General features: G+C 40.8%; 2 protein-coding genes across 3 annotated transcripts in view; one reads left to right on the top strand and one right to left on the bottom strand.

The window, feature by feature from the left end:
• Positions 1 to 33: 33 nt before the first annotated feature.
• On the bottom strand, positions 34 to 14027 carry pusl1 (pseudouridine synthase like 1). 2 transcript variants are annotated; one of them, XM_071493244.1, is made up of 8 exons: positions 13330 to 14027; positions 13190 to 13250; positions 12147 to 12334; positions 8247 to 8396; positions 4667 to 4810; positions 807 to 861; positions 405 to 567; positions 34 to 175 (listed from the first exon to the last, which is right to left on the bottom strand). In XM_071493244.1, exons 1-8 carry the CDS (start codon positions 13383 to 13385, stop codon positions 105 to 107), a joined length of 888 nt encoding a protein of 295 aa, XP_071349345.1. In that variant the 5' UTR covers positions 13386 to 14027; the 3' UTR covers positions 34 to 104. The 2 variants fall into 2 exon arrangements, with proteins under 2 accessions (XP_071349345.1, XP_071349344.1); XM_071493243.1 differs by having other exon boundaries at positions 4640 to 4810; positions 13330 to 14026.
• Positions 14028 to 14697: 670 nt separating this feature from the next.
• Positions 14698 to 22985, top strand: part of LOC139630118 (arf-GAP with coiled-coil, ANK repeat and PH domain-containing protein 3-like) — a 57258-nt gene continuing 48970 nt past the window's right edge. The window contains exon 1 of the mRNA XM_071493248.1: positions 14698 to 15052. Coding sequence (XP_071349349.1) covers positions 15006 to 15052 — 47 coding nt within the window. The 5' untranslated portion in view covers positions 14698 to 15005. The remainder of the gene's footprint in view (positions 15053 to 22985) is intronic.

The raw sequence follows: 22985 nt of genomic DNA, 5'->3' as shown, positions 1-22985 counted from the left end.
AAAAAAAATTATATATAAATATATACACATACATATAAATACAAAAACTTTATTATAATTATTACATACAGTAGTATGGAAATACATTAACATGAATAAATTGTTCAAGTAGAATCCTCTGAGTTACCAGTGGAGGGAAATTGTTCTTCTGACATCTGTTGAGAAAGCTTCAGGTCTAACGAGGTAGAGAAAAAAAGGACAACACAATCATATTTTATCAGTTTGCTGCATATAATAGACTCCAACTGAGCTGACATCTAGCTAACAGTGCGTGTCGTCATATACGGTGCACATTTAAAAACCCATTTTCAGTATTGTTTGATATTTGAGATGTTCGGGTTTATCCCGATAGATTAGATTTTGTCTGACTCATTCCCACTTGAGTGGTTTTCAAGCCTCCTCACCGCTGTCTTTGTAGTCCACCCTGGTGAGGAAGAGGCCGTGAGCTGGAGCGGCCAGGCCCTGTGGGTAAGCCAGAGAGTCCTGAGCTTCTAATATGTCCTTCAGCTGGGGCACTGAGAGCTGCCCCTGGCCCACGGCCACCAGGGCCCCTGTCATCCTCCGCACCTGGAGAATAGGGCCAAAGCAACAATGTTATTTAATATACACTGATAATAGCACAGTGTCAGGTTGGACATTTTTAACATTTTAGGTTGAATGATTCTTATTTATGATCCATACTCTTCACTCATCACCAGCAGATGGCAATACATACTCACAATGAACTGCAGCACACTCACACACAGGCACATTCACAGAAATATCAGGCATTTTAAAGACATTGAGGACATCTACAGGAAACACACCTGTCTGTAGAGGAAAGATCTGCTCCTAAAAGTCAGTTCCCAAATCGGGATGTCCCTGAAAATGAGACAAAACTACTGTTAAATTTTGAGTGCACAATGGGTAAGTATGTACTACTATACATAGTCATTTAATATCACCACTGTCTATTTATTTGTATATTGGGCGAAAGGTGTGCAAAGGCTTTCAGGGAGAAGGAGGCACGACGTCAACTTGGCATCACTGACTGAACGTGCCATGCTACAGAAGGGTTAAATATTGCCACAGGGTCTACGAGTCACTTCACAAGCAAAAACAATATCATGAATGGTTGTCAGATGTATTAAAGAATTATTAGTTATTCAGTCACTATAGGAGGAGAAAAAAAATTAAATGATTTAAAAAAAAAAACAAAAACATATAATGTTTCTTTAAAAATGTATTTTCCTGGATCTGATCAAAATCCAGAACTTCTTTATCTGTCTTTTGTTAAACATTTCGATGCTTCCCCCGACTGTGTGGACAGAGTTGGAGGCTGACGTGACATTCGTTCCTATGCCAGACATCAGATGAGTCCAGGACTCAGCTCGTGCAAAGATTTGTTTAAATGTCACATGCTGAATACGCCACTGCAGCTTAGGCCCAACAGGATTATGTGTAATGCCATTGAAAACATGACATCTGTTTTTTGTTTTTTTTTTTGCAATTTGACATTCAATTTTTCTTTTTATTGATGTTTTTAGCTTCAATGTTTTAAGTCACAACAGCTTTTTCCCCTCAGTCTGACTGACTTGATATTTTGGGGAGAAAAGAGTGAACTGAGCAAACAGGCACAAAGGAAGAATTGGGTCAAATGCAAATTTGACTCAGCGCTTGCTGTCTGATTACATTTAACATGTAAGGAGTGCAGAGATATATTTATACAGCAGAACTGTTAGCTTATGGACTGTGAGCGACAATATATTTTAGAGGCTGGAGCAAGGCTGTATCTCATGTTGCAGTCACACATGTGCATCTGTGTTTGTGTGTCTTCTCTGACAAATTTCTTGACATGCAAATGAAAACAGGCAGGAACATGTGTCTCTAGAAACTGAGTTTGACTCTCATTCACACATGAATGTGAATTGACTTGCTTATCTTGAAAAGTTGCATCAAAAAGGGAATATGAATAGCATAATTTGAGATTTAATGTATTTGTTTGGAACTGAATTCCAATAAATTTGAAACTTAATGTAATATTATGAAACTGAACTCATTTGCTCTGAAGCTGTATTTGATCCTCACTGTGTACTCCCACATTCAGTTCTCACAATTTAAAACAGCAAGACAAGGATCCTCCTAGTGGTACTGGCAGGTATTGGCACCTCGGTGGCAGCCTGTGGGCAGAGTGGACATTACCTTGACTCGCTAAAAACGTACATATAGCACCTTTAAGGGATTACCGAAGGTATTACAGTTCAGTCTGAGGGGAACATGAATATCTGTACCAAATTCCAGTACAAATTAATTTGGAAATAATTGCAAGCTGTAACCTTAGCATTCATAGAAGAAGGATGTTATAATAAAGTTTCTAATAAAGTGTAAGACAAGTATGTATTGCACAAGGAGGAAGAATGTGAAAACTAAATTCCTACAATACTGTACACTGTACATATAGTGTAACTTAGAAAACAACTAAAGAATTCTACGATATCTTACTTCTGCTTATAACTCAGGCTGAATTATTAATGCTAATTAAATTTACAATAAGTCCAGACCAGAAGTGAGCACAGTCTTACAGTGAATGTACAGTATGGCCACCACAAAGCTCTGAGATGTTGCGCTGTTTACTTATGTATGACAATGAGATCAACCATTTCTGCGGGGGAAGAAAATATCCCATTTTTTCCATGCTTTCAGCCCCATATACCACACAGCTCCCTGTTTTAGGATCAAAAATTAGTTCAACCTCTGGCTCTTCAATCATTTACTGCTCAGTTTCTTTTTGCTTTATCACCGTTTCTTAGAATAGTGACCCTCATGAAAAAGTAAACACACAGCTCAACTCGCTGGCCTTCTCTTAGGCCAAAACCTGACTGAAACTAAAGTTAGCCCACATCTGGCTATTCATGAGAATTCTGTAGAAAATAAAAGAGGGAAACGGTTTTCATTTGGTGAAAATGCAGCCATGGACACTTTAGTGAAAATACACTACTCAGTACATTACAGATCTGTAAGCCTGATGCTCACAGCTTAATGCACCATTTGTGTTGGGGTTAAGGGACTATGTGACATTTGGTCTGAGAGCTGCTGCCCATGTCTGTCTTGTGCACCATATTTTCAGGGCAAATAATTAATGCCCATGAAAGTGGTATTTGGCATACACAGCGACCCCCATGGAGTTGTAATCTCACAACGCCACATGGCCCCTCTCTCCCACCCCTCCTACCTCCATCTCTGCTAAGTATGAACCTGTAATCACACACAGCACATTAATTAACAAAAACAAAAGAGCATCGACCTGTATGATCGACCAGGCATTACAGCTGGATGGGTTTACTTGTCAGATAGCATGATTCAGTTGTCCTACAATAATAAGGAAGTGCTTCCGATGATGCACCTTTTGTTGCTTTAATAATAGAAACACATTTTGCGGTGATGTGCATAATTTTAGTAAGTGAAGAACAAACTGTTCTGAACTGGATATGAACCAGTCCTCACAGACACTTCAGTTTGTGAACACTTCATTTGGAAAAGATTAGATTTGAGTGTGTTTGGCCTGTGATTGACATCAAAACACTCCACTGACTCTGAAGGAAGCTTGAAAGGGAGATTTTCTAGGCTGTACATGCAGAGCTGGCTGAGTGGAGTGACTGTAAATGATTCAAAACTTTGGCCAACTCCTTCAGCGGCAGTTGATGCAAGATTGAGAAACACACAATTTCTCTTTTTTGTAAGTGGAATACCACATGTATAATTACTTTATTTTGCTATTTTTTTCCTCTGATTTGGCATAATCAGTCCCCTGTGTTACTGCTTACTCCACTGTTGGCTGCAGACAGCCATGTGCTACCTCTTTTCATCTGCCAGCGATAAGCTTCACTGGGGAGGGCACAATGGGCTCCAAGTTTCAAGCTCCACTCCCAGATTTCACCCTGCCCTTGCAGGACACCCGAACCAATCAATGAGTCACTACAGATGTCAGTTAGTGAGCTTTAGAGGTGTTCTTGGACAGAACCAGGCCAGCTGTTTTCTCCTGGTTTCAGACTTAATGCTAATGCAATCTAACCGGCTGGTGGTTGTAGCATCATATTTCAAATATTTCAGATATGATAATGGGATTTGTTTTTGTTATCTAACTCTTAGCAAGAAAGCAGATAAAAGTATTTCCTAAAATGTTGAATGTTAAATAGATAAAATTTTCTTTCTACAACGTTCTCCTTGTTTCATCTTAAAGCTGCACTAATATTTATATATTAACAATGGATAACTTGACTATCTAAAAGCAATCTAAAAGCACTCGCTCGTAGTAACAGACTCACAGAGAATTATCACCTAACTCACCAGTTCCCCCCCCAACTAGCAAGACACATTAACATTTTAGTGACTTTCAGCTCATTGTTTTGGTTTTCAGGCCTGCAACTTCAATGTACTGGTTCAGTCTCACTGCTCTCATCAGCGTCCTTTCTTGCCACAGGAGGCAGCGGCTTTGAGTGAAAAAACCCCGAACCCACAGTTTTCTACGTACCCAGCACCAAACAGCTGGCAGAAACACCAAGTGGCAAAAAATATTAATACGCCTTTAACGTAACACCTTATATTTATAAATCTAGAAAATTTAGATATGCCCAGGTATGCCCAGATTGCTATAGCCCACCTGTGGAAGTGTGTGTGTGAGAAAGACCTTCCTGGCTGTATATCAGCCACATCCAGCGTCTTGACAGGGTTTTTAAAAGGCAAGTCTGAGCTGACTGCCCTGAAGCTGCTGAAGTTATGAGTCCCAACCAGCAGGGCGGCGGCCTTGCGCATGGCTCCCATATCCAGCTCCCTGATGAGAGACGTAAATAAGAGATGTTTTTGTTTAGCAAGTGATGAAAATGCATTTTCTATGGGTGACAGACTTTTTGAATAAACTTTGGCAGGCTCATTGTGATATTGCAATTTCTTAGTAAGTGACCTGCAGCTGGGGTGTAATGTAAGTCCAACTGGTTTTAGGCCCTAGTGTCCCTGCTTTCAAAAATAATGTATATAATACATAATTTCTGCGGCACAAAGCCACATGCGAGAGTAGAGCATGTCGACAACTGGCTCATTTGAGGGAAAGAATGAGATGGGGCCCGGTGCTCTGATTCTCTACAGTCTCATGCTTCTGTCACTGCTTAAATATGATTTGACAGAGAGAGAGAGAGAGAGGGAGAGATACAGCGAGCAGGGAAATAGATGAGTGTGCTGTGTGATTCACTAATTAAAATCTTAATGCACTGATTTACAATCTTGAAGAGAGTTTGCCATGAATGAAGACGTGGTTGTGCGCTGCAAAAAATGACTAAACAGCTCATGTATTCTTCTGTTAAGACTTCAAAAAAAAAAGAATAGGTTGATCCCAGCTCAGTGAATCAGGTTGGTCTATAACTTCGCATTACCTTGTATTAGAGTTTTCAGGGTTTAAACAGTGTCAAAATGCAAATATGTATGTAAATATTAAACATTTTAATTTGCCGTGTATGTTTATTTATGACCAAATACCTGCAAAGCTATTGACATGGCCATCAGTCTCAGGTGCTCTTTGCCTTAAATGCTAATTAGCAAATGTTAGCATGCTATAACCCTAAACTAAGATGGTCAACATGGTAATCATTAAACATGCTTAACACCTGCATGTTAACAATGTCATTACGTTAGCATCAGTTAGCATATGTAGGCATTGTTCGTGCTGCCTTTAGTACAGCGCAAAGCACAACTGCAGTACAGCCTCACAGAGCCACTTGCATGGTTCTAGCCTAGTTTTGCTTTTAATTAATCTGAGGAGCAGTGGTAAGAACTATTGCCTCAGATTAGAGATGAAAGGATTAGTCAATTAACTAAAGCAAAAAATTATAATCAATAATCAATTAATATTTCAATTAGCAAGTCAATTAGCATGTAAACTTCAACTTCCCAAATGTGAGCATTTGCTGCTTTTCTCTTTGTTACGTCACTATATGTTAAATGCAAGTCATACTGTATATCTTGGGATTTTCAACACTTGTTTTTTTTTTTTTTTTAATTATTTTATTTTAATTTTTTTTTGGGCTTTTTATGCCTTTATTATAGGTAAGTGGAGACTGACAGGAATGGGGGTAGAGAGAGGGGAATGACGTGCAGGAAAGAGTCGGACCAGTCGGGAGTCAAACCAGTGACTGCCCTGCTAAGTGCATCTTGCGCTCAACATAGTATGCGCCCTAACCACTCGACTACCAGGCCGCCCCAGGATTTTCAACACTTTCAAACATTTTTTTTTTTTTTTTTTAATTTGGATTGAATTCAGAGGCAACATTTATTTTTCCTTTTCGAATGAAGGAAGCTGCACATGTTTCAATGACAGTAGATTTGCAAAGAAGTGGTTGGGGTGGATGGTGAGTGCTCAAGGTGCACGACTGTCACACCAGAGTTCGGGTTTCACATCCACAGTCCCTTGGTTAGGTAAGCAGAAAACAAGAAAAGCACTTTCTTAGGGAAAGATCGTGGTTTTGGTTAAATGTGAATAAATACGTTGTGTCTGAAGTCACTCTGAACGCCTTGTGGTTTTATGTCTCCACCAAGCAGCCAAGTTGCAGGAAATATGGTTACGATCTCCCCTTCCTGAGTTACAGCATTGGATAATAGCCAGAGGTGTTTTTGCAGGACATTATGATGTCACAGTGAAGTTGACCTTTTGGATTTAAAGTGACATAATTTTATCCTTATGAACGATCGAGTTAAATTGTATCATAATTACTGTATAAATTTATGAGTTATGTCCAAAAACATGTTTTGAGAGGTCACCGCAACCTTGATCATTGACCTTTGACCACCAAAATCTAATCAGTTCATCCTTGAGTCCAAGTGAAATGTTTGTGCCAAATTTGAAGAACTTCCCTCAAGGTGTTACTGAGATAGCGTGTTCATGAGAATGGGACATGCGTCCATCTGTACATGTTGTGAACATTTCACTGATATACTCAGTATCAACATATTTTCCACTTGCATAATATGTAAATCAACAACAGCTCCTGATTATGTGAATAGAAAATGTAACCTGGATGCAGTTTAGTTGCAGTTAAATTGTATGTAAACATCATTTCTATGGGGGCAGGGTTGTTTCTTGGGTGCTTGGGGTTGGTGTATTTGTTTTACTTTTTCAAAAGCTATATTTCAAGAAATATTTATGGAAAGCTGATATAAACATAGATTTTATTTTTAAAAACATTTTTAAAAAAGAAAGAAAGATGGCGGACAGATTGTGATCATCACTGGATTTCAAAACATTCTTAACGCCACATTTGATCTCTCCTGTTTCAGAGTCAGATACTGAACTTATTCTAAGAAATGCAAGATTTCCAGAGTAAATTCAGCATTAAAATAAACAGTGGAGATGAATATTTTTTGCAGTGGGAAAGATGGAGGGGGTGTGATGACGAGGGAAAGGCAGATCAAAGAGAGAACGGAGAGAGGCTGCTGAGGCAGAGATGCTCAGGGGTGGAAGGATGAGATGGATGCTGAAAATGAGAGAGAGGGATAAAGCAGCCAAGACGCCAGAGAGAGAAATGAGGGAGGGAAGGGGATGGTTGGGAGAGGGAAAGAGAGAGTAAAAAAGAAACACACACACAGACAGGGTAATATGCGTGGGTGTTGTTCTGCATGTGTATAAGCCCGCAGCTTATCTTGCCCTACTTTTCCCAAAAAAGTGGAGAAGAGCAGACAAATGCTCATACGTTCTCTGAAATGTGTTTGTTCACACTCCCTCTGGTTCAACCACAGCTTAAAGAACATTGTCCAGGCTATAAAGCCCTGTCTCTTTCCCTCTTTTTATAATCTGTCCAACATCGTCCCTGTCTCTTTTCTATCCCTCCTTCTCCTTTGTTTGTTTTTGTGATGTCGACTCAGATGAAACACTTTGTTTGACTGGCCCTAATTTGCAGTTCCGGCATAGCACGTGTGGATTATTCATGTGTTTAACGTGCCATTGTTTCTGCAAGGCTTGGCATGAACTTATTGAGAGTATGTCTGTTAGTGTGTGTGTGTGTGTGTGTGTGTGTGTGTATAAAGGAACCTACTGAGCTCGAGTCTGAGCTTGATTTTTATCTTTTAAGGACAATCATTCATTCATTCGTTTCTGTTTCAAACCTCAGAAGACACATTGAGGAAGAACCCTCATTTTCAATGGTGCCATGGTACAGACACACAGATCATCACAAAGGATCAACAGACAGATGAGAGAATCAAGACAGGGGCTGATAACTCACGTGTTGCGGATGTTCCAGCACAGATTGTGGTCTGTGAGGGGAAGCAGAGAGCCGTGGGAGATTCCCAGGGCTATTCGGTAGACATAGGTCCGAGACTGTGCATGAAAACGGGCATGGAAGTCATCAGGAACACGGTGGGCACGTGTGATCCTGGAAAAGAGAAAAAAAAGAGCAGTTGGTATGAAAGCTAACATCCACTCAGGCCTGTAAAGCTTTAAACTTTGTGCCTGAAACTGTAATGAGCAGTAATTTCTAATTCATAGTATTCATTAATACAACATGCAGCTAATGCTATGCATAAAGTGCCCTGCTGTTGTATTATGGTACAAAAAAAAGACACTTAAAAAGCACAGAAAATAATGTTAAACATTTGACGTAGATATTCAGACAAACTCTCAACAACAAACCATGTTTCAGACAAACTGAAATCTCCAGAAACAGATGGTGTTAATATTCGCATTTCACACTGCCAGCAAAAAAAAAAAAAAACTGTGCATAAGTCATTGTCCAAAATGCCAACGTTGCAGCTTTTTACACAAAAGCACACGCGTTGTCAAAGAGCTAAAATGGCTGCCAAGAGCCCTGAAGAGCCAAGCGCTTATGCTCACACAGTTAACATCACAACAGGCTGAGAGGCCAAGGCTCCTTGATGTGATTCCAGCTGGGGTACCGCTAACAGTGGACACTTCCTGTGTTGTCTGTGCACACAGAGGCAGGGATGGATCATAAGATAACTGTAATGCACACAGAAAAAAATCCTTTGATGATTAAATGAATCAGTGTGGATCAATTCATGAGTCGGGATGAATCCTTACAGTAAACTGAAGAATGCCACTGGCATTTCTAAACAAAGCTCTACACACGTACGAAGTGTTGCTGCTGAAACAATAAAACAAATTGTCCTGGGTAATAAAACATCAGAGATTCACAAAGAATTTTAACAGGAATGTTTTGAATATATTTTGGCTGTGCTGTTAAATTTTCAGACTTCTTGTGGTTTCAAGCTCTTGTGATAATTGAGTATAAGGGACTGAGTGCGAAATCATAGCTGGTGCTGCAGCAATGAACATAAAAGTCTGTAAACCTCCAAAATGTTGAATGAGTTACTGGCAGCTTTCATGGAAATATGTTACTTCTATGAAGTCGAATGACATGATGACAAATTATTACCGCTTTGCCACACAACAATTAATGGTGTCTTCACTCAGATTAAATTAAAAATTAGGTAATTAAAACTATCTGCTCTCAGCAAACTTGTTTTATAGCACAGTCAGACTCTCATCAACCAGTCAAAAGCCTCACAAATGCAAACTCCAGTGTATGAAAATATTCAAACGTAAAAAGGTATTTTACAGAGTGAATGTAGATTCCCAAAAACAATTAAAAAAACATGACCCTTCGTAAATTTACATTGATCACGTTTAAAGGTTGCATAACCTCCAGGCTTCCAGGTAAGGGAGAGGGGTATCAGGCTTGTTGCTGCAGCAGTCCCTTTGCTTTAAATTATAACATGCTCAGTGGGTCAAATATGTAAAGTACAGTAACAAGTGGGAAATCCTTAATGCGTACATCTGTAAAGTGAAAGAACAAAGAGCTGCAGCCGGCTGCGCCAGTCTGTGTGTCACTGCACAAAGCACACTAGCACCCTTTTGTGTTCAGCCACACATGCCTGTGCCTGCTCAGAGTATGCAATCATGCATGTGTGTGGTGTGTGCAGTAGAGAAAGTGGGAGATGATGATGATGGTGAGTGGTAGGGGCGTGTTGGCTTACTGGAGGTGAAGGAGCTATGAGAACAATGGTGATGAAATATACACATCATATGCATGTACACATGCATGTGCAGTCTGTGTGTGTATGTATGTGTGTGTGTGTGTGTGTGTGTGTGTGTGCGCCTCTGCACAGCGAGAGAAACTAGGTTACGTTTCCAGGGGAGGGGATTGGGTGTGACACGTGGCAGAGGAAACACTTGCGCCTGCCTCCAGTGCCTGCTACAATGTGAAGTGACACATTACACAGTGCGCAGCAGTTTCCCCTTATGGGAAGGGGGCTGTTCATTTTAGGCTAATTGAGGTCCACAGAAAGACGAGTCAAGGCCAAGCAGAAGAGACATTTTACTTTTATTTACAGTTTGCAGTCTAAGTTTAAACCTTGCTCTGGCTCTTTATCTCAGGAGGCAGCAGACCACAGCTACAAGCCAGGAGCCATATTTTGATCAGATGGTTTGAAAAGATGGTTTGTGTTTTTGGTTTTGTATGTCTTCATACCAAACTGAGAACTAGATGTGTGTACATACTGACTATTTCTCAACAGGTTTCACATACTAATCATGATGGTAATTTCAATTTAGCTAGATGTGTGTGTATGTGCGCGTCTGTGTGTATTAACAGATGCTACAGACCACAAAGCAGAGAAGGGATCATCCTTTCTAGCCATCTCAATGCAGGTTTTGGGATTAGTGGGATGCTGGGAGCTTCCCTCACCTCCCTCCCATTTCTCACTGACTCCGACTCTCTTTATCCCTCACTATCTGTACCTCAGTCTCTCTCCTTCATCCTGTCTCACACTGAAAAGCTGATGTCTAAATATCACAAAGTATCACAGCAGACCAAACCAAAGCAGTCATAGGAAAATGACTGTGGTTTTGAATAATGCAAAGATGTTTGCAGATGAGAATTTAAAAAGAGGGGGTGAAAAAACCAAACACTATCAACCCGGATTTGAAATATTCACATGCAACAACCCTATTTTTAAAATGTACTTTTCCTTTCAAGGCTCAACAAGTGACTTTGTGACATTTCACCAAAGCTATACTGTAAGCTGTTAACTGCTGGAGCAGACATTAAGTTGAGTCACAGCCACACAAATCTACTGTTGTTTGTGATTTACTGCAGGAGGCATGTCCTCAGGCCATGCATGTATTGTTATATAAATGTGTGAATGAATGGATGGATGGATGTTTTCCTTTTGTGTGCTTTAAAGGTTCAAACACAATGTGAAAGAATGTTTTTTTTTCCCACAAAACAACTGCCTTCATTCCTCTCTTCAAAAGCTGCACTGAGTAAATAAGTTACATATATTAATATTCACATAAATAAACTCAATTTTGTCAATTTTTGTCCATGGCTGAGCACACTTAAAGACAACAGAAGGGCAATTGTAACATAATCAAATATTTTTGGTCTTGAATTTTGATAATGGGATGATTTGTTTTTGCAAGGACAACACATGGAAGTCCTTGTGATTTTGATCAGGCTTAAGTTAGTTACTTGCCAGGTGCTGAGCGTCATAGATACACCTGAATGTACTGTATGAAGTTGATGTTTTACCCACATGAGTGTTACAAGTCCTGTGTAGGATAGGAACAAACTAACCAATATCTGTGTGAGAAAAGTCAATTTCTGTTCAAATCTCCAGATCAGTTGGATGAATTCAGAACAGCCACCTGTAGATTTGTCTCCTGATACAACCAAAGATCTAGTGGCATTCACTACATTTTAAATTGTTCAATACCGAAATTTTGTGAGAGTTATACAGCAGAGCACTTCTACTCAAACTTCATCGTTTGATGTCTCATTTCTTAATTAAATATTCTCAGACCAATGTGCACTATCCTTTAGACGCACAGCTCAGGAGCAAAACACTAATGTAGTCATAGGAACGTTCATGCATTCACGTATATGATGAGAAAAAGCTCTTGGGGTGAATATATTACGTGTGTAATATTTTAAAAACCTACACTATTAGCTCACTGAACTATTTTTGGATGATTGTGGCAGGGTCATATAGAAATGTTTCCTGTACAATCTGAATGACCCTGTGTGTGCGGAGCTGCTCCGTTCATCTCTGCTGTTGAACTTTGGCGATTATTCCATTCTCACCAGGAAATTATACCAGCTCACCTGATTTGTTCAGTCCTGAGGTGGAAATTCAGAGCCTCAACAAGAGTGTCCTCAGTAAATGGCAGCTTGTTGTTTTTGCGCTGGAGGTCAAAGTGGGCGGAGTTAGAGAGGGCGTGGACACCTGTGTCTGTCCTGCTGGAGACGAACAGAGATACTGGGTTGAGGGGCTTCAGTCTCCTTATTGCATCCTGTTCACAAACAGAGAGAAAAGCAAAAAGCTGCGGGTTGTTATATTGTTAAAACTTATCGAAGTCACACATAGCTTGTCACAAACAGCCAGACATAGATAAGTTACAGAAGAGGGGTATAAATAGGAATGCAACAGCTGTATAATGTGTTTCATCTTCTTTACTGCATTAGCCATTTCCCCTCTGTGAGCACTTTTCTCTTATACATTTTCTCTAATTATTTGACCACGATCAGCACACAGCCATCTGAACATTGTGGCTTTTTGTTTTCGGATTCCTACAAGTCACAGCTGTAAAGTTGACACTCTGTTGTTAAAATTGTCTCCAATTGTCTTCATTGTGCTCCAATGAAGCGTGCAAAATTGTTTACATATTTGCAGGCTAATGAGCTAAATTACATTCAACAGCAGCACAAACTTCAGCCCCCAAAATAACCAAAAACTGAGCATTACACCTTCATGAGGGGAGGATTTATAACAGAACTGCCTTGTTAGACTTCGCAAGTTTAAGTTAGGTGTACCTAATAAAGTGGCCGCTGAGTATAAACTGATACGGTCGCTATGGCACAACCTGCCTGTCTCCATGCATTTATGAATACAGCTTCACAGACACAACTGTTATGTATTATCATCCTTATGATTACATGGTTTTCATGTCTTTGTCATAAACCAGACTAATAAGACAACCAGCTGGCGCAACTTTACAAGAAAGGGCACAGGTCATTAGAATAGGAGTATTCAGGTTAACTTAGTTGGCTTGTTTTATGGTTTGCAGGACAAGGTGAGTTCTTGTAACGAATGGAGGAGAAAAGCAATGTGCACTGGAGGATATGACAATAACTTCAGCAAACCTCACCTCCAAGTGGTCCTGGATCCCCTTTCTCTCCAGCTGATGTGGAGGCACCTTCACTGCACCACTGCGGAAGTAATGATTATAGTTCATTTTAATAATAGGACACATTAAAATGTGATAACTCATCCTGCAGTATGACCTACCTGTATTTTGTTCCAATGTATTGAAAAAAGACGAGGTAACGTGCCCGGGTGTGCATGGTTTCTGCAAATCTCTCTGACACATGTTGCTCGTAATCGCAACAGTGAACCGTTACATCTAAAAAAAATAAAAATAAAAATAATAACTTTCTGTGGGTCAAACTTTCACACGGCTGTGACTGCTGTCCCAGGGACTGAACAGATGCGCCAGACTACAGCAGAGACAACACAGCAGCCAGAGCGTCGACAAGACCCACGTTTCCGAGTTGGCTCATAGTTGTATTTGTAGTCCGGAAGTACATCGGAGACCCCACTAGCTCTCCCTCCGTGATTGTAAAAGACAACAAGAGGGCAGGTGTGCACATTGCTCCAGTCAGTATTTCATTCTGATTATTTAATCTCCGTAAAACAACCCAAATAAACGCAGCGTGTCACATAAACACACTGATATTCAGCATGTCACGCAACATAACGACACACAATCATCCAGCGTCAGGCCATCTTTGTCAAAAAAACGTGTGACCACAGGCTCCTCTTGCATCATGGTTTCTGCTTTTATAGTGTTTAGCATCTGTGTTCATTATATGCTACAAATGAACCGCAGATATACGTTAATATGCTGTGTAGCTTTAGGCGCAATGACAACTGCTTCTGTCCATGCTGCGGTCCTGTCGGTCCCTTTTTGTTTGCGTCACGATCTACGGAGGGTGTGTATGTCGTCATCCACGACTGACCAGTCGCACACCAACCTGCCTTGAAAAATCATTGAAGCCAGAGACCATATACTTCAGTGGAGATGGGTCGGCTGCCAGTGGGCTGAAGACAGTCAACAAAAGCCACAGAGCTTTTAAAGGTCGACGTGAGTAAGACATTGACATTTATCTTGCTCTGTTCAAAAAATCTCAGGACTAAGTGAACAGCTCAGTGATTCAATATACTTATCATAAAATTCAAAATGTATAAATTTAGATACAGGCCACAGCTTGTGTGGGGGTTTAGCATTTGCTCTGGCTACTTTACTTTTGCAATATGTTTTATGTATTTTAGGAGGTTTTAAGTTGAAGTCTTTGTTTCACTGGGCAGCAGCACATTTTTCCTTGGAAATAATCAAGTTGAAATTGAAGCTGATTATCGCATTTATGCTTAATTAATGAAGTTTGCATTAATCTAGCCTATTGTGGCCTATTCTGTACGTGTGTGTATATATATATATATATATATATATATATATATATATATATATAGAGAGAGAGAGAGAGAGAGAGTTATACAATGTTATATAATATGTTATATATAATGTTATTATTACTTTATATACCTACTTTATAAGACGAAAACTGTCTCTCTAGGTATCATCTCTCCTCCCATGATGCCTCCTGTTTCTCCGGCGGTGTTACGGCGGGTGGTAACTAGTCGGCGCTCTCCTCTCCTCCTCCAGCCTCCACGCTGCAGCTACGCCTCTTGCCTGTCTCGGCAGCAGTGGCAGCAGTGTAGTAGTAATCTGCCTGCCGCGCACTTAAACTCGCATTTTGTGTCACGGTGCCACCGGGAGAGGGGCGACAGACTGCTGCGCGTCCGGGGATAGGCTACCAGGCACCATCCGCAAAGGTTCAAGCGACATCCCGCTGCGGGCAATGACATTGATAGACTGAAGTGGGAATACACGAGAAAACGCAAAAATGACGGTGGACTTTGAAGAATGTATAAAAGATTCCCCCCGATTCAGGTAAGGCTGCTCAACATCACAGCGGTGCGCAAAAAATGGCACACCTTCTTTTACGCATGATTTTTTTTTTTTTTTTTTTTTTTTGAGAGTGGGGCTGAACGCTTCATCTCATGCAGAATTTGTGGAGGCATCAACAGGGTAAATAATACAAGATGTGTGTGTCTAATGTCTGAATTCACCCATGTGTCCAACAGCAGGATGCCGTTTTTCTCTCCGTTTTTTTTTCCATTTTGGCTCAAATCTTTAGTCGTCTTTCCTTAGATTTTTTTTAAAATGTCATCATTTGGTTGATTATTAAAACAAGCATTTGCTTTGTGCTACATTCGCAGAAATGGTTCCTGTGTGATTGTCTGATTTTTATTTTATGTGGCTTGTAACGTCAGCTCTGCTCATATGAGAGCAGGGACACTCATTGCCTCGCACACTGAGGATCCATTTTGCTTGAGTGTAGAAATTTCAAGTGATTTTTAGTCCTGATGTCATGCTTCAGTTAATTAGTAAAGAGCTCTCGTTTATTGAGTCCTTAAAACGCGGGAGTGTGTAAGGAGATCCTCCTGTGTGTGAGTGAGTGTTGCAGCTTGGCATACAGGTTGGGTGCAGTCTGCTCTTATGCTTATAGAGGAGGCCCTGCAGTCACCCAGTGTGTCTCTGTGGTAGCAGACTGGAGAGGAGATGCCCTTGCAGCAGCAGCAGCAGCAGCAGCAGCAGCAGCAGCAGCAGCAGCAGCAGCAGCAGCAGTAGCAGTCGTAGTGGCCTGGTTGACAGAGGCAACAGGGAGAGGGGTACACTCTCTCTCTCTGCAGGGATGGAGCTCGTAACCTGGGCACAGATCCAGCTGTGGTCCCTTGCCTGCCCGCTGGAGGGTTGAAGCCACACTCGGTCCACGTGCCAGTCTGGCTGCAGTCCCGTGCAGGCCGATGGGGGAACTAGCAGAGGAGATTCTAACAGCATCTAGGGCAGGGATCCCCTGTTAATTGTGTCAGTTTTTGATGGGCAGCAGATATGTGGTCAGTGTGTTACTCGGAGAGAGCAGGATGTTAGTGGCCTATATTCTGTTTATAGACAAAGACATGTTTGGATTTGCGAGTTTGATTTTTTTCCCTGTCTTCTCATTTGTTTCTCTGTGTCAGCGTCTGTTGCGTGTTGTTCTCTCTTTGTCATTATGTTGCTTCCCTGCCCCTCTTCCCCACTCTCTCTCTCACACACAGCTTATCCTCCTTGTTGAACATTATGTATGATCACAGACGAACAGATCGTCAGAGCGAGCTCGCAGACAGTGGTAAACAAGGAAGACTCTGAGCGAGACAGGCGTTCAGAAATGATGGATGGCTCAGATGGAAGGTCACAGGAAGAGACAGAGAAGCAGCACACATTCAGATACTTCCCTTTTTCTGCCTGGTTCACTTTCCCATGATCTTATGAAGATTGTTATTTGGAAAATTCCAACACTGACAAAGGAAGCTGATGTTTCCTTGGATCAGGTTTACAAGCAGTAGGGAAAATGTGATTGTAATACAGTGATCGCGATGATGGTGATGAAAAAATAATTATTATAATAATGGCCAATGTGTCCTTTACATACAAATAGCTGCGATACTTTAAGTTTCTTTTAATTTCAGTTTCCAGCTGAGTACTTTACGTTTCTCAGTTCTGAGTCTAATCCTAGATCTGATCATATTTGAGATATGACTTTAACATGGAGCATGCAAGACCTTGTTTTTCATTTAATATTAGGTTTCTGATCATCTGTCTTGGCTTGAGTTTGGTTTCTTCATCTTGTGATCAGTAATCGGATCATTTATTTCAGCCAGTAGATCATTATTACATTCTCTCTCATCAGTTTAGATACTCATTTTGCATTTATTTTAAATTGAGAGTGCACTGTAGTTCAAGATAACTTCATCCAGGATTAACAAATCAATCCTTAAACTGTGTTCAAACAACCAAATGAACTTGATGAGAATTAACAGGATTATTTCAGCTTGATAACAGCATGTTAGCCTGGATTAGCTAAGATGCATTTGAAGAACAGGGCCTTGTGTTCATTTAAACACTTGCAACAAGAGCACAATTTTATCTCAAAAAATGGAATGTGTACCTGGAGAACTACTGAAAACAAAGACGACTTTGTCCAAAGGCCAAATTGCAGTGACAAAACCGTGCCCCCAAAATCATTTAAGGCAAAGGTGATGGCAGTAAAAGTGAAGACAGAGACAATAATCCGGAGGACATTCTGTGCCATCAAGGGCAAATGCCTGACTGTAAGAAGTTTTGAATCAAGACAATGTGGTGTGTCCTATGGAGAGGTTCTTTTCAAGGTTTGATAACTCCATAATCCCAGCACAGCCAAAAAACTAGCATGTTTTTAAATGAACATTTATCAGAAAATGGCAGCAGGTCTGTTGTCAGTGTTGTGTCACTGTGACAGGTCATTAAAGACAGTCACGGGTGAATTCCCTGTTATACTGGAGTGAGTGGTGTACCAGGTTTCTCTTTCCTTCTGTGTCATTCTGGAGTTAAAGCAATAAGAAGAGCAGAGATCCAGTCCTGTCTGTCTTCCCACACATGGTGCTGAAACACACACCCTCTCACTGCAAGTCTAAACTTGTGCCAGTGCCGTATGTGTGTGCTTATGATTGGGTGAGCATGAAAGAATATTTATGGTATGTCTGAGTATCTCTAACACACAGCTTTTTGTTCATGCTCTTCCCCACTTTTTTTTTTGTGTTTACTAAACTCTTTTTCCCCACGGCCCTGCCTTTTATTCAGCAGTCACCTGCTGCTTTCATTCTTTTCTAACAAAAGCTGAGGTGACGCCTGTGCACCTGCCTATAGTTGTTGGTACTAAATGGTTGTAATCTGATTCCTGTGAGGCACAATGCTTTCAGATGTTTGGCACCACTGGTTTAGTTTTCAGCTTGTCCATGCTCACGGCTCATGGAGGTTATGATGTGTGTGTTTTATTTTGATGGCAGAGCCGAACTGTGGTTGGACAAGTTTTCAGCAAGCTCATTATTATAAACTAAAACCAATTGACCTGAACATGTTTTGATAAGCAGTGCTGGGCATAGCACATTACTAAGTACAAGCACATTATAGTGAATGTTTTACTCATCCACTAACAAACACATGTAACACATTACTATTACATTTTATAAATCACCTCACAGTTACTCATCTGCTGTTCTTAAAGGGAAGTGTTACATTTTCCTTACATATTTATATTTAGTGTTTTCATTGACTGTGTTGTGATGATACAAGTATTAATATTCATATGGGGGTGTGAGCTGTTGCCTAGCAACAGTGGCTGTGAGGGAGACAAATGAGAACTGGGAGAAAAGAGGACAGAAAATTTAAGAATGGGAGAGGAGATGGGTTCCCTGAAAAAAAAAAAACGCTGTCATTATTTTGAATTGTATAATCATTGTTACGTCCATAAGCATTTGTTAACTTCTTTCAGCTCAATAAGCGATCTGACAAGGTTGTTGTGTGTCTGTCCATGTACTTTCCGTTGTGATACATTTTCCTACGTGGGTAGTAAAAGTAAGGTGATCAATAGTGTAATTAGATCAGTCAGAGAAACTGCAGGTCTTTGTGGTGTTGGCAGGTGCCGGTGACGCATGTCGAAAGCCTCACTTATTGATAATATCAAGCTTACAGTAGATGCATTGTGTCATCTGTCAAAACAATAGCAGATGTTGCCTCTAGAAATGGTTATCTCAGGTCAAAGAGTGTGCGGCTGGGAGTCTGGACCTGGACCTGTCTGCCTCTCTCCATCAGTGTTCTCTGTCTTTTTCTATCCCAGCCTCATTTTATACAGCATCAGGTTTTCCACACAGGTTGAGCGAGCGAGTCAACAGGATTCAGAAAGCGACAGGGGGAGACAGACAGAGGGAGTGGAGCTACAGCATAGAGTTGTTATTGTGCCTTACTCAATCTCAGCCTTATAAAGCAAAACAACAGGGTTGAGTCACTGCAAAACCAGTGGCCATGTAGACCGTAATCAGACAGGAATCAGTCTGTGTAATCAGTTGTGAATAATTTCCCATAGGACTGGATAGGATTGTGTTACACTCACCACCGTCATATCTGCACTTGAAAGTTGCCAAACCTGTACACTAGCTTACCCCATATTCAAATAATCTCTTCAGGCTTCAGGTAGCAACATGTCACACAGGAAAAGCCAGGTGAAACTAACAACTGCTAGACCTAATAAATAAATGCATGTAGATAGATGTTTCAATCTTTCATTTATCTGATCATATCTGAGCAACAGGGTTGCCAGGTGAGAAATTCATTTTTGTTTTCCTCTTTGCAGTGTCTGATTCGTTTTGCTCCCGTCAGGTGTGTACCTCCTCTGTGGTTGCTATGGTTAAGCGCCGAAACACAAAAAAACTGATGAGAGGTCACAACCTGTCAGTGTGTCAGTGTGCTTTTTAATAGAAGCAGCTCGTAAAGCCCATATTCTGTGGGAAATGTAAACAAACTGTAGGTCTTAATACGTCGAGCGAACCAAACCCTTCCTCTTCACCTTCACTTAAATAAACAAGGTGTTATTGCTTGTGCCGCTTTTCAAGTCACAACTGGTTGTGCTGTGTTCCTTATTATAACATAAATCTGTCGCCTTGATGAGTTGGAGTTTTTCTTGCTGTGAAGTGAACTTAAAATATAAAGAGAGACTGTCTCCACTTTAAGAATCTCTCAAGTTTATATATAGCAACTAATGAGTAAACCGGATTTGGTAAAAGATTTAAAAGCACTATATAAAAAGAAGCTTTCACCTCTCTCATTCCTTGTTTCCTCCATTATTTTAAAAGCATGTCTCCATTTATTGGCAGATTAAGTGCTTTTTGATGCTCTAGATATCAGTCTGGCGCCCTGGTTTCTTTTCGCTGTCTGGATTTTTATTCCCTTCTTGCATCATCATCACCTATAATCCTCCGTTTACACACATCATCACTTCACTTGTCGGTGATAATGAATTCCTCTTGGTCAGTTGCCTGTGAAATATGTAAATATCCACCGTGCTGCCCTTTCTAGTTAGAGGAGGGGAAGTAGATCTGCTGTTGCCAGGGGTGCTCAGTGGCTTTGACGGGCATGGCAACTACCTATCCCCCTGTCTCACTCCAGGATGTAATGAGAGAGGCTCCTATCTGCCCCCTTCATGACAGAAACACACACAGCTGTTTGCAGTGTGTGCCAGCGGGCAGGTGTGTTTGCCAGCAGAGAGAGCACAGTTTTATCGCTTGCAGCGTAAAGGGAACGGCACATGGTGACCTTGAAGAGTGCCGATGATTTCACAGGACGGAAGAAATTGTATTAAAGTGCTGAATAAGATTGCCTGTTGCCGCAGAAGGCTGACATTGGTGTCCTGCCTGTTTGCTAATGTGATGGTGCCTGGAAAGTGTCCCAGGCTGAAGCCATGGAGGTATGAAGTGCCAGCTTTCAGCTACACACCTCATGTCCTTGTCTGGTTGTCTTTAGCTTCTTTTGGAGAAAACCACTTTCAGAGCCACGGTGACCCTCTGAGCTTCACCAGAAATAGATCTTGTCTACAACATCAGGTCCTTGGCAAAGCGTTTAGAGAGATTCCAGACCACTCACATTAAATTGCTTATGTCAAGACACTCATTCCCAACCACTCTTCCTAATGCATCCATGTACACAGGAGATGTGCTCTGACAGAAGGAAAACCCGATCCTCTTACCCTCCATATATGGAGGTTCTGCATCCATTTTAAAGCTTTTTTCAGTCCTGCTTTTTGTTATGCTACAGACAACTTTAACAAAATTGATCTGCTTGAGAATTTGGTCTTTTCTCTAAACCGCTCAGACCTTCCATCAGTGTTTTCCTGCAAACACCATAAAACAGCGAGCAAATCTCTGGCATTTGGCCCTAATCTTGAGGGATTTGCCCCCCAAGCAACAGGGTTTTTCCTTTGAAGGTATAGGAAGGTCAAACAATTTATTTATGCACAGCATAGTCCCACACATGGGGAGGATGTATTTATGTAGGCTTAGTATCTCTTGCATGAGCAGTGCTATGAATTTCAGCCTTAAGTATTCACTACTGATTAAATTTAACAATCAGGTATTGCAATGCGTATGGGATTCAAATCTTTATGGCCATTAATTACTTTTTTATATGTATGTACAATACAATACAATAACTTTCTAATACAATAACTTCTTTACATTTTCTAAAATAATTAAATTGACATTGACTTGCAAGGCTGGACTGCAGTAGATTGATGATCAGGTTGACCATGGTAGAGAGCTTTTAGTGAACTTCTGATGATGTTAGTGGTGAGATCAGTAACTGTCCCCCTACCCCCCCCAAGAAAGCAACCATTTAACCACCAATTGACCTTTTAAACTCTCATAACCCACATGTGTCACAGAAAGACAATGAAGAGCGTAGGGGCTCGTAAAAATATCTGACATCCCCCATCAGTTCATATAAATATTTTAGTTCCCACTGTGTGTTTATGTGTCTGTTAAGGCAGAGGCGAACTGCAGGAAACATGTCTGTCATGTCAGAAGCATGAAAAATTGTTGTTACTAGATTCGGCCCCATTACGTGTTGTCTAACCTTTCTAATATGCAGATTTGTGCTGCTCTTTTTCTCCTCAACAAAGAAAGTTTACTGTTAAAAACCAGTTGACCAGGTGAACAAAGAGGGCAGCCCCACCCATGTTTTCCTGGATGTGAGCATTGAATTGCTGCCCCTAGATGACAAAATGATGTCAGACTGCTTCAATAGATGAGAGCCAAATTGACAAGCTGCTGAACTGTTTGCCTGCCTGGAAATAAGATCAGGGCTGCTTGCCTGCTGATGAATCCGTAATTCCTGCATGCCTCTCACATGACATTGGGTATTTACCAGTAAACAGGATCTGAAAGCTTAATCCAGTGGTATCATTCATACAGAAACTCAGATTAGATCATAAAAGAATAATAACAATAATAACACACCCGGAGACTTAAGAGGAAATCTCCAAGCTTTGCCTGAGTCCAGAGTGGAAGAACAGGTGTGTCACAGCCTTGTCACTGCTTATTGAATAAGGTCTGCAACACATCAGGACAGCTTAACAGGAATTTCTGTCCTATTAGAACCCATCCACCCACTACCGGTTTTCAACAACTGTGCTTTTAATAAATCAAGGCTGATTTTGTCAACAGCGCAGGTGTTGATCCTTGTTTTTGGAAGCTGAAGATGATTCAACCAATAAATCAGAACAGAAATAGTCTGGAAATGATTAAAGCTTTATTTTATCTCCTGAGCTACACTGTCACATTCTGAAACTGTATGTATATCAGAGGATACTATATTCCATATATTAGTATGTTTCCTTATCAGCTAAAGGACGACATCAAAAATGATGCCGTTAATTTGTTTGATGTGACATCTTTTGACATTTCATAATTCAATTTTCGACTTGTTGACACTAAATATATAATTGAATTACTGTTTAACCACCTCTGCCCTTGGAAATAAAATTGTCTGAATAAGAAACAGCATAACCTGTTTTTATTTTACATTTAAAAAAAAAAAAAAAAAAAAATCCTGTCAAAACATGATAAAACATGTTTCACTTGTTAACTGGGTGTATGCCACAAGCTTTAACCAAATCTGTGGACGACCAAAAGCAAGGGGATGATGGTTATGTGTGTTGTAATGAAGCCTATACGGGGTTTTTCTGTTTCATTGTCCTTATCTGGTTTGCATTTGTGCCATACATGGATGCATATGTACGCGTGTGCCGGCTGGCTAGCATGTAGGCTAATCATATTCCCATGTCAGGCATGCAGCAGTCTGACATGTTCACAAGAGAACATCAGTCCAGCACGTGGACACTTCCGCTGAACCCACGGTGCGGCAGATTTTCTGCTGCTCTGCTGCACGTGTTGCCGGGGGACTTAGTGTGGGACCC

The sequence above is a fragment of the Trachinotus anak genome, unplaced genomic scaffold (genome assembly GCF_046630095.1).
Source record: "Trachinotus anak isolate AG129_WGS33_773 ecotype Australia unplaced genomic scaffold, CSIRO_AGI_Tana_v1 ptg000013l, whole genome shotgun sequence".
Classification (NCBI taxonomy): domain Eukaryota; kingdom Metazoa; phylum Chordata; class Actinopteri; order Carangiformes; family Carangidae; genus Trachinotus; species Trachinotus anak.
The sequence above is the reverse complement of the archived record's forward strand: the minus strand, read 5'-3'. Positions and strand labels throughout refer to the sequence as shown.